Source organism: Sipha flava, unplaced genomic scaffold (genome assembly GCF_003268045.1).
Source record: "Sipha flava isolate LNK unplaced genomic scaffold, YSA_version1 36_pilon_pilon, whole genome shotgun sequence".
Lineage (NCBI taxonomy): Eukaryota > Metazoa > Arthropoda > Insecta > Hemiptera > Aphididae > Sipha > Sipha flava.
Window position 1 is genome coordinate 2,266,846 of NW_020273076.1, and position 12,871 is coordinate 2,279,716.

At 31.0% G+C, this 12,871-nt stretch overlaps 1 protein-coding gene and 1 pseudogene across 1 annotated transcript in view; one reads left to right on the forward strand and one right to left on the reverse strand.

Annotated features, from left to right (window-relative positions):
* The window catches only part of LOC112687959 (octopamine receptor), a 127,669-nt gene extending 120,079 nt beyond the window's left edge, over positions 1 to 7,590 (forward strand). Inside the window, exon 3 of the mRNA XM_025560961.1 lies at positions 5,373 to 7,590. Within this exon, the coding sequence (XP_025416746.1) occupies positions 5,400 to 6,716 (1,317 nt within the window). The 5' untranslated portion in view covers positions 5,373 to 5,399 and the 3' untranslated portion in view covers positions 6,717 to 7,590. The remainder of the gene's footprint in view (positions 1 to 5,372) is intronic.
* Positions 7,591 to 10,004: 2,414 nt separating this feature from the next.
* Positions 10,005 to 11,889, reverse strand: LOC112688001 (annotated as a pseudogene).
* Between the last annotated feature and the right edge of the window lie 982 nt (positions 11,890 to 12,871).

The window sequence follows — 12,871 nt, forward strand, 5'->3', positions numbered from 1 at the left end:
TAAAACAGACTGGTGTGTTACTGCTATCGATAGCTATAAATGCGATACTATAGGAGAACACACGTGTTGAACGGTCGAACGTTGAACACGAACTGTGTTATGTATTTGATATAAATTTATAATCCAATTGCATTTGTTCGAAATTAAAAATTAGATATTTTCGTATAATATATGGGTCCTATATAGTAAATTAATAACATAACTGCAAATCTATTGGTTATCGTTAAAGTAAAAGAGTACCAGACCACCCATTAGGTTAAAATTGCAGTCGCTATAGGTACAACACTTTGAACGACGACATGCGGGAATGCATCTATTGATTTTTTGGGCAAACCGCGACTGGATCGTTTTAAAAGGTTTGGTAGATAAATAATATGTTTTAATTTATGGCGCGCACACACACATGATAACTCGTACGTACCACATCGCTGTTTTGAACCTTTGCAATTTATAAAGCGTTGTCAATCAGCTGTACTGTCCTTGCATTTGAATATAAGTCAACTGGGAATAAATTCAGTGTACATAGCGGATCCGAAAAGTTATTTAATAAATATTATGATCAATCACGCTAATTGTCGACCCCGTAAATTCACAAGAATGATTTCATATTTAATGTGCTATTTTCGTGACCTACACCAGATTTTAATTTTTCAATATTCTGCTCACGAGGATAATATTATATTTCGAATCGGATAATACCAAATTTGAAATTCCAAATAAAATGCTATTGCAGCTGATCATGTATATGGTAAGACGTACTAAAATTTCATATTTTAATAGAAAAACATTAAAACGAAATGCTAGAATTAATTAACTACAATACGTGTAATCGAAGAAACAGCCATGTTGCCTTCAGCACAATGTTATAATTTGATAGCATAAACAAATTAGACCTTTGCAAAATACAGTAAAAAGTAATATAGGAAAGAACATCAGCAAGTTGCTAATTTTATGTAGTTATAATAAATAATTTATTTTCAACTAATTTATTTCAACAGAGGTGAAAATAATACTAAATTGAAAGCAATAATTAACTTCAAAATTTTAAAAGCGATGTTATTAAAATAATGTTCATCTTTTAATTTTCTTGTCTTTATTCGTAATTATTTACGGTCTGGTGGTAATATTGACAAAAAGTAACATTATTAATACAATAAAATAGTATGATGCATAGAAACTGATGGAATTACCCGTTGTCAATACTCGCATCTTATTAATGCGTTCAACTTGGCATTGAAAATATGTCAATGTTAGAAAGTATTCGATTTGCATTACCGAACAAATATATCTTAAAGCTAATTCCGCAGTTATGAAATAAATATTTGGCACTAGTATATAGTATACATATATATAATACGTAAATTATACTATCCACGAGTAAATAATTGACAGTGAACTTATTGTAAATCGTTTATCCGATTGAATAGTAATGTGTTATTATTTACACAGTAATAAATGTGTCGCACCTTCGTCAATCATCCCGATGCACTGATAGTTATTCATTAAAACAATTATTTAATTGATAAATTATAAATAAACTATTTAATAACCAATTGATTTTACTTGACATTCAAAAATCTGCATAGTAAACCGTGTGTATATTTTTTAATGCTTTACGCGGACAGTGTCACTTTTAGAAATAAAATTAATCGTATAGTTACTTCACTCAGTAGTCGTTTTAATATAAAACTTATAAGCCACTCATAAGTTCTGATATCCACACGACATATTAGAATATCGCACAGATGAGTAGATAATTTTCGCTTGATTAACATCAATTTTTTATCAAACCATACATCGAGTCAAATCAAAAGTAGCCTACGTAAAATACAAGTGATTTTTAATAATTTTATAAGTAAAAACTTTAATAAATTACAGTATTTTCTAACTCGTTATTCTTTATATTTCCAAGAAAAACATTGACTTATTCATAGTTTTCCTAAACGATTTAACTTTAATTGTTATTTTTCTTTGTATAATATAAAAGTGCCCAAACTTTCATTCATTTTAGAATTGAATTTTTAGTTTTCATTTTTATATAAAAAACAAAAAAAAATATTTAGCTTAAGAAAAATACTTCAAAATTAGTTTAGTTGTGCAATGCATAATATTATGGGAGAAAAAGTAGTAATTTATATTTTAATCGTGAACTTTATAAGTTTTATGGTTTATTTATGTATAAATTCAATTATTTTTAAAAATTTAAATAGTTTAATCATAAAAAATAAAAATTGGAAATACAAATACTTTGGTTGAGAAGCAATTTTAACATTTACTAAAACATTGTAGTATATAACTGTATAGTCTGCAAAATTGTAATCAAATTAAAGTGTATTTAAAGTATTTTGAATACGATTCATATTTTCTAATTATTTTTAAATTAATTCGAATAATAATGAAATGTATAATATGCAATAATATATTTTTTTTTTATAATGAAATTAACTATTCAAATATTAAATATATTTAACTAAATATGATAAATTAATTACTCTTTGTAAATTTAGAATAATAAAAATATGTTTGTTAATTTATATTATATATAAATATTTAATTGTTATGACAAAAAAATTTACTAAAATTGAATTAGTTCTTACTGGCATTTAAAACTTATTACAATAAAAAATATTTAAAATGCAATAATAAAATAAGTTTATGCGCATAATTTACATACTTGAATTTTAGTTAAATTCAATGTACCTTTACAAATTGCAATTAAACATAGGTAGTTGAATTTGTTTATGCGTAAATGTCAAGTTTAACATAATTGCAGTAGCACGAGTACTACTTATTTCTAGAAGAATTTCAATTAATATCCTATTAATCCTACTGCTATACTTGATAGGATAATTATTATCATAAATTATGTGCAATAATTCATTTATTTCATTTTACTTTCAAAAACTAATTTATTATGTTTTAAAATAGGAAAACATATTTTTACAAATTAATTTCTGGAAGAATGAAATTTAATTAATAGTTATCATCGGTTGCCAATTATTTTAACTCGTCTTTCATTTTCTTACACCATTAAAACTTAATACGAATAATATGAATGAATCAATGGATAGAATAATTTACTGCTAGAAAATAGAAATCTACACAAAATAGAATATATAATTAATTTAAATTCACTAGCTTTACACTGAAGTAATACCTCTTAACGTAGAGTGAGAATATTTATCAAAATTTGCAATTTTTTTATTAACAAATTAAATATTATATAAATATATTTGTAAAAAAAAAAAAATAATAATAATAAAAGATAAAAAATTCAAAATAACCAATAGAAATGGTACTTGCATTGAAAATAGAATGAAATACAAAAGATAATTAATAAGAGTGTTACGAGTACATCAAATTATTAGTTCAGATGTGTACTTTCCGCCATTGAGTACCTACGCAAGTTTGTTATACCACGCACACAATCAATATAGGTTTAATTATTACTTAATTATGTTCACGTGTTATCACGAGTCCGTCCGTCATGACTCTCATGAAATCACACGATTTATCTTAACAGAATTAGTCGTCTTCTCCCTTCAGCCAAACAGGATGCGAATATAAGGAAAAGCAAAATATTTGTGTCACCAAACCGTTTTTCTACTTCCCCGTGAACGACGATCTCTTAGAGGTGTTTAGCCCTCCACCAGTCAAAGTAAAACCTCAATCTACAGTTCCACCGTCAAACTACGTCGGCGATAAACAAAATGAGATTGTGAACGAAGTATCGCGCTGAGATTTATATGCTTCAGTCGTGCATAGCTAAATATAGAAATATATTCACCACAATAACCATATACACTTGAATATATAACGATCAATGGTAAAATATATTATTCATTGTTTGCGTTAGCATGTAAATTTGAATTTAAGCATAAATTAAAGCACGTGTCACACAACACAATATTTTAAATGTTTTTATTATTTTTTGTAAACATATAAAGTTTCAATTTTCTGGAGCGATGAGTTCTATCTCCCAAGGCTCAAAACACAATATATTCCAAAGATAAAATAACATGAAACTAATATTATATTTAAAGATATGAATTCGGTAATCTTTACCATAATTTAACTGTCGTTCTTATTTTTAGTTATAGTTAATTTGATTAAAGGTAATAGTATAGTGTGATAAATGTTAAATAAACTGCTTTATCGCACAATAAATTATACATAAGGATTACATCTACAATGTTGCCTTGCGTAAGATAAAAGAATAAAAATTATACCTAAACACTGATATTTTTACAAACAAAAAAGTAATATTAAATATTATTCGGTGGCAAATCGGTGTTGTTATCTATTTAAATTAACAACATTTATGAATATATTAATAATTTTTCATTACACTTTTCGGTTAGTTAGTTTATAATTAAACAAAAATAATACAATTTACTTAAATCTCATGCATTTTCTAGTATCTAGTAGATTGTATGTCATTTTTAAAATAAAATGTAATTTTTAAATTAAATCGATTAATCATTTAAATATAAATAGCTAAGTTTTTATTTAAACGTACGAGCAATAAAAATCCAAATTATCAATAGTTGAACTTAATAAAATGAAAAGAAATTAACATTAGTATTTAGATTGGAATATAAAACAAGTATAATATGTTTATGGTATGGATTTCAAAATACTTAAAAATATATTTATATAGATTAATCTCGTCCAATGTATCAAAAAAGTACTGTTATCTACTGAGTACAGATTTCGCATGCTTATGTAATTTATTTTTCTATTTTATTTTTTTTTTTTTTTGTTCACTTATGTAATACACTTTTGAGGTATTATTTTCAATATGATAAAGATGTAAACGCAATTTGTTTTGAAGGTAATTTGATTAAAAACGTTGAAGAAAATAAAACGTTATGGCGTCCATTACCGTTTTAATAGAATACACGGTCGCTCAGTAACCGCAGTTAATAGCTGATCTTACTGTTGAAGTAATCGGTAAAAACTTATTATACTACGCAAATAAATAATTGAAAAGGGATTGTACTATAAGATAATACAATATCATAATTCGTTAACACTTAATTCTAGCGTTCCATTTTTTCGAACTGAGATTTGAAATTATACAAGTGCTGATCCATTCGGATTGAAATTAACACTTTAATCAATTTGATTCGATTTAACAGACAATCTGGTACATTTTTTCTATAATTTCAAACATAAATCACTAGTAGACCGTTAATCATTACCCGTTTTGAAAAATCTATAAACCGAGATCTGTAGAAAAAAAAATAAAAATATCCGGATCGACAGATCGAATTGTCCGGAACCAAAATTCGTATTAAATGGTTCCAACAGTGGATCCACAGATGCTCGTCACTGTTTCTAATAAAATGTAAATTGTGGTTGTGTTCTAGGGCCAGTGCGGTGGCGGCGGCGGGAGAATGATGATAAACGACACGGCGGTGTTGATGATGATGACGACGGTGATGGACGGCGGTGGGGCATCGGCCGCGACGACGACGACGGCGGACGTTTGCGCGGCGCCAGTGAACGGGACGCTGGCGGGCAGCAGCAGCACGGCCGTCGCGCTGGTGACGGTGATCGCTGTGGCTACGGTGCTGATCGTGGCCACGGTTTTTGGCAACATACTGGTGATCATGAGCGTAGTGCAGTATCCGCCGCTGCGGTCCGTGCCGAACATATTCATCGTGTCGCTGGCCGTGGCCGACCTGATGGTGGCCATCGGCGTGCTGCCGCTAAACGTGGTGTACAACGTGACGGGCGTGTGGCTGTTCGGCGGCGTGGTGTGCAAGCTGTGGCTGACGTGCGACGTGCTGTGCTGCACCGCGTCCATACTGAACCTGTGCGCGATCGCGCTCGACCGTTACCGGGCCATCACGCAGCCGATCGCGTACGCGCAGAAACGAACGGTGTCCCGGGTCATGTGGACGGTGGCGTTGGTGTGGATCGCCAGCGCGGTGATCAGCTCGCCGCCGCTGATCGGCTGGAACGACTGGCCGGACGTGTTCGACGAGCGCACGCCGTGCGCGCTCACCACGCACCCGGGCTACGTGGTGTACTCGTCCATGGGCTCGTTCTACATACCGCTGATGGTGATGAGCATCACGTACCTGCGGATATACATAGCCACGCGGCGGCGGTTGCGGCGCCGGGCCAAGCAGGTGGCCATGTCGCACGGTGGTGGTGGCCAAGCGCAGCTGTCGCACGACGCTTCCAAACGGACGGCGGCCGGCGGCAAAAAGAAGGTGGCCGCGGCCGAGGCGACGGGTGACTCGGCCAGCAGCAGCGACGAGGTGGACGCGGCCACCAGCACGGGTGGTGGCGGCGGCGGGACGGCCGCGGCGCATCATCAGCAGCAGCAGCACCAGGGCGGCAGCAAGCACCGGGGGACGCCGCCACGAGCGAGAGCCGCCACGTCCGTCGGCAAGCACGTCAACCAGCTGCTGGAGCACAAGCAGCGCATATCGCTGTCCAAAGAGCGGAAGGCGGCCAAGACGCTGGGCGTCATCATGGGCGTGTTCGTCGTCAGCTGGCTGCCGTTCTTCGTCATCTACCTGTTTTTCCCGTTCTGCAAGTCGTGCTGCCCGCCGTCCAAGGTGCTCGTCAACGTGGTCACGTGGCTCGGATACCTTAACTCCACCGTCAACCCGATCATCTACACCCGGTGCAACATGGACTTCCGGCGCTCGTTCAAGAAGATCCTGCACATGGACAACAGTAACCAGCAGCACCGCTGATGTTCGGCCACGGCGACGGCCAACGCGGTAAGCTGCGGCCGTGCCACCGATTCGGTCATCGTCTGATCGACCGCGTGTGTTCTCGTGGCCACTCGACTTAACGTGGACGGCTACGCTTTCTTTCGAATGTTCGCGCGACCGTCGTCCGTACAATAATACTTCCGGGGGATGATGTACTCGTGTTGGCGGAAAAAAAATACCAAAGACACGGCTGTATACCAATATTATCTGATATATTTGGTTTTTTTTCATAATATATTATTATATAAATGTAAACGTATAAAACATTCAATTCCAAAGAATAATAATAACATAAGGAGCGCTTATATCAGAAGGGAATAATACCAGTCGAGTGCCCAGAAGGAAGTTCGTATAGATGTTTTTTGTTAACGCTTTTCAATTCGGTTCGATAATTGTATCGTTCTCAATCTGTTTTTAACCAAAAATATATACTTAGCAAGTAAACGACGATCGGTAGAAGAGAAAAAAATCGTATTACGTTTACATCAAATTTTATTTCACGTTGAAAATAAAATGAAATACTTAATGTTATAATATAGTAACGAATATGGTTGTTATGTTTCGCATAATCTTATCAATTGCACGTGGAATTTAAGTCGACACGTAGAACATTTATTTTTTCAGGGGTTGTCGAAAGTTTGGGATAAAAATATATCCAAACGAATTCGATTCCTACAGAATTTCATACGTTATTCAATACGTTTTTCAACAATGTATTCGCTGTACAATATCCACCATGAATAATAATTCATTATCACGCCTAAGTTCACGAAAACCGCTACGAAGACATTTTTTATTAATAATTTTTTATTAATAAAAAAAATACAAAATAATACTAATTCAATAAGTTACTGTACTTATGTAATATATTAAATAAATCAATTATACTTATTAAAACAATGTCTTGGTTGTAGTAGATTTATATTGTTATTAAGTGTTTTTTATTTATAAACCGACGAGTTAAAATCATTTCTTGAACTTCGTTCAAGTAATATGAGCTACATGCGATTCCATTATACATTATATAACCTGTTTAAATTATTTATTTGTTATTAATTTGTAATGTTATTATTTATGATTTTCCATCATTGAGTACATATAAATAAATATATGCATAAAAAATATATTATGTGTTATACAAAAATATGATTGTTAACATAATTGTAAAATATATTTATATTACAACGCATGTATTAAAAATATTTATTCGATAAATGTATACATGATTTTAAAACAAATGTATTATGTATTATTATAATTATTATAAATTAAACATAATGACAGAGGCGGAACTAAATATTTTACGCCCCGGAAAAAATTTTAAAATACCATAAATACCATAGATCAAGAATCATAAACTCTTCTCTGGAATTATTTTCTAATAATTAGTATAGTCGTACAATCATACTTATTGAATTTTAATCCTATTATCAGTAACAAAGTCAAAATATCAAACTAGCCATTAATACATTACTACAAAAATTACGTTCTCTAAAATGTTTCCCACAGGGAGAATGGGGATTCCTCCCTAGGTCCACCACTATACAATGAAAAACATTTATATATATATATATATATATATATATAAATTCAGCAACATTTGTAAAGTTTTATATTAAGCTATCGATATAGAATAACTTTGTTGACAATTCATATTTTTAGCTCAACCTTAAGGAATAAAAATAAAAATGTTCGCAAATCTAGTCTTATTTTATGTTTTATATTATTAATTTTTTTTTTTTTTAATAAAGTTATTTTGGTTCATCAAATGAGCATTGCATTTTTAATCCTCATATCACTGCTACTTGAAGATACATTATTATTATAATCTACCAAAAACGTAATGCGATTAAGTCCAAATCTACAAATTTCAAAATTTTTTTACACGTTGTTATGACTATATTGCTATATTAATATTTAAAATACAATATAATCAGACATGAGCGGTGTACTACATTTAAGTGATTAACTAGAATTGAATATTTATATTATTAATTGTTAAAATGTATCTATACTTAAATTATAAACTCCATTTATGTTCGGGATGACGGTAATAATCAATACGTCATCAAAACATATCATTCGGTCTGTTGCATCGAATCGATATACAAATAATAACATCGAGTACGAGCTAAAATTGTTGTTAACGATTTGGATTATTGTGCGGTGTGTGTGGCACAATCTGCGCTGGACATATATTATATATTAATCGCACAATCGGACCAATTATCATAATTAATAATGAACTCCTCCAAATATCACCGACACACGTGGCGTTGAAGTGGAACCCGACCGCAGTAAAAACAGTAAACGTATAGGCATAAACGGTTTATTTAAATTATAACTCCCACGAATCAATAATCGAATTAAAAATTAAGCGTAAATATTATATATTTTAGTTTTCTGTCGACTCCTCTAATTGTGCGTAACATCGGATAGGTAAGTATTGTCCGACTTCCCATTACGTTAGTACCCGATGAAAATATGAAATATGAAAGGGTTGTGCTCAAAATTCAAATAATTTTTCGTTGGTTTCCCTCGATTTGATTTGTTACTTTAATTACCTAAAATTATCTAATTATATGTATCAAACAGTTTTTTTATTTATATTTTATGACCATAATATATTTTAATATAAATACACACCTTTTACTGCCTTTTTAATTTTATCAAAATAAGAGATCTTTAAGATATCTGAATGTCATAATTATCCCTATTTCCATGGCACGAAGAAGTTTCAAATAGATTTAAAGTCATTTCCACCGTCACAAAATATAAAATATGTAACGTTATTGAACTTTGATTGAGTTACATCAATAACATTTAATTATTTATATCATTCTTGTAAATATTTCAACCATGTTACATAATATAATCAACATTTAAATATAAATTAAAATGAACAAAGACAATAAATGATAGCAGTTGAAAAATAATTAAATTGTAGGAAATATGAAGGTATACATAATTAAGCTCTAGACGTATTATTAATGGAATTATATTTAACAGAAACATTCAAGTAAATATTTACGTAACGAAAACTTAAAAATCTGCATTGTTGACTTTGATAGTCTAGGGCAGCCATACTCAACCTTTTTTTTTATTTGGGCCACATAAAATATTTTAAATGATTACACGGGCCGCAAGTCGAAATTAATGGAACGGAAATTTAAAAAAAAAAACTAAAAATAAATTTTTATATTATGTATATTGTATAAAATTTGAAAATGTATTATAAAAAAAATTATATTAAATATTTATTCTAAATTAGTATGAATTTTGATATTGAGATAGTTTTTTCACTATTTTGGTTATATCTGGTTTGTAGTTGCTGCATGCTACTTTTAACAAGTCGTCAAGATGTGAATCATTAAGCCGATTTCTGTACACATTCTTTGCATATTTCATTTTTGAATATGAAGTTTCACATAGATATGTTGATATGAACATTGTCATCAAAAAGTAGGTATATTTTTGTAGGGTTTTGTATTTTTCTGGTACTAAATTCCAAAATTCTATGTATTCTTTTTGTTCTCTCTTCTCTTTGAAAATAGCCTCGAAATTTATATCATTTTTTAATTCAATAAATTCATCAAACACTTTTGAATAATCAGATACAATCAATGCAGATAATTGTGTTATATTCTTTACTTTTAGTGCCAAGGATTTTTTATAAGTAAAAAACAATTCTTTACAGTTCTTAAATCCTGAAATCTTTTTTTAAATTCATTGGATAAGGCATCTAAATGATTTAAAATTATTATATTATTTGTTTCAGAAATTATAATATCATCTTGTTTAGCTTTTTTAAGGGTTGGGAAATTATGTAGCACTTTGTTCTGTATTTCCTTGTAATAGATCTCCAGTTTCTCTTCAAAAGCAAAAACTTTATTCGCCATCTGCGAAATAATTTTATTTTCATCCTATAAACCGCGGTTGAACTCATTAAGTTTTTCTGTGATATCACACATATAAGCTAATAGGCACCACCAATTATTGTTTTCAAGTCCATCAAATTTATTAAATTTATCATTTTGTTGTAAAAATGTAGTAATTTCTAATCGTAAAGTAAAACACCTTTCAAGTACTTTTCCTCTACTTAGCCAACGCACCGAAGTATGTAAAAGAACGTCACTATAATTGCTGTTCATTTCTTCTAAAATAATTTTAAATTTTTAAATTTTCTATGATTGAGTTCATTTGCTCGAATATAATTAACTATTTTTATTACGTTTTTCATCACTAAATCTACTTCTGAAATAGAGACGCGTGCTGCCAAGTTTTCTTGGTGAATAATACAATGAAATGACAAAATATTTGTTAAATTATATTTTTTTTTCAACAGAGATATAAATCCCTTTTCATATCCGGTCATCGATGGACATCCATCGGTCCACACACAAACCAATTTTTTAATATCAATATCGTTGTCGTCAAGAAAATTAGTAATCACATCAAGATAATCGACGCCTCTAGTTTTATTTTTCATTGGAATGAATTGCAAAAAATCTTCATTAATATAATTCTGTTCAGTACAGTATCTAACAAAAATAGAACATTGTGATGTGGCTGAAAAATCAGTGCTAGAATCAAAAGCTAAGCTAAAAAATTTACAATTTTTTAAGTCTTCGATGATATGGTTATAAATATATTTTGCAATATTTTCTATACACCTAATACAATCAGAATCAAAAAGCTGCATTTTTTTTAATTTCCGATATTATTTGATTTTTATTGCCAAATTTATCAAAAGTAAGGAGGAAGCACTTATAAAACATTCCTTCACAATTTCAGCTTCAGTAAATGGTTTCATATGCTTACCGAGTATGTAACAAATTTTATATGATGCAGTCTGCATCTTGTGATACCGCCACTGAAATAACACATTGTTGTTGTTGTAATGACTTCTTGAAAAAAGTTAATTTTTCTTTTCTCGTCAAAGATCCGGGACTATAAGTACTATTAAATGATTCGTGTTTTATATTGTAGTGACGAAAAATATTATATTTTTTAAGTATAACAGTTTCTCGACAGATTAAACAAGTAGCTGAACCCTTTTTATTTTTACGACAAAATATTCTTCTTCCCAATTGTCCTGAAACAGTCTATTTTCTTTAGATATTTTTCGTTTTTTCGAAGATACGTCTGCCATAATGTCACAATAAATATAAACAAATAAAATTACGATTGACATTTAATAAATAAATGTGCCTGACACCAACGCTATTACACATCTACAACGTAACTAACCGTTCATATAATCATAATGCGTACCTACCTTCGAGCTACGGCCAGTTTAGCAATAAGATAAAATACATCAAAACCGTTATAAATAGAAAAAATACCAAAAGCATAATTATCTTTATCACACACATTTGATTGTTTTGTTATAATTTATAATTATAATAATATTAGTTTTGAAATTTATATTTTTTTATAAATTCAATGAGTTCTGTTCGGGCCACATATAAATCGTTGGAGGGCCGCAGGTTGAGTATCGCTACGTTATTCGATAATAATTTTAATCGTTTTTCATTTCTCTTTCGTTATCCGTTATCCGTTTTCATTGTTTATTGTTACAGATATGTTATCTGTTATCGATTTCAATCCTTTTTTAATAGTTTAACGTTATACTCATAACGTTATAAAAACGTTTTGGTGCCCTGATATATTATCAATATCTGAAGTAAGATTTGTTAAAAAAATTCTTAGTGTTAGCGTCAAATTCAACCTATTTCGATATTTAGAACTTGGTTGCAGCAACTACTGAGATTCCATATAAGTACGTAGAAAAAAAAAGAAACTAGAATTTTCAATGCCTTAACTTAACACGTATTCGTACTGTACTGCACGGATTGCGTCACACGAACAAAACGCACAGTATTGCGAGCACAAAAAGGGTAATGGCAAAGCACGGTAAACGGTCGTATTGAAAACAAACCGTCATTTTAACTGTTTTAATTACATGAGTACTGATTTTTCGTTGTCTACAGCAGTTTTTCGACCTTTGATAGATACAAAACATTGTAATTGTCTACATATTATTATTTATTATACATTGCATACTGTAATTGACAATTATGTAACATAAAAATATAATAATATTTTATAAACGTGCATACATCAAACAGGAC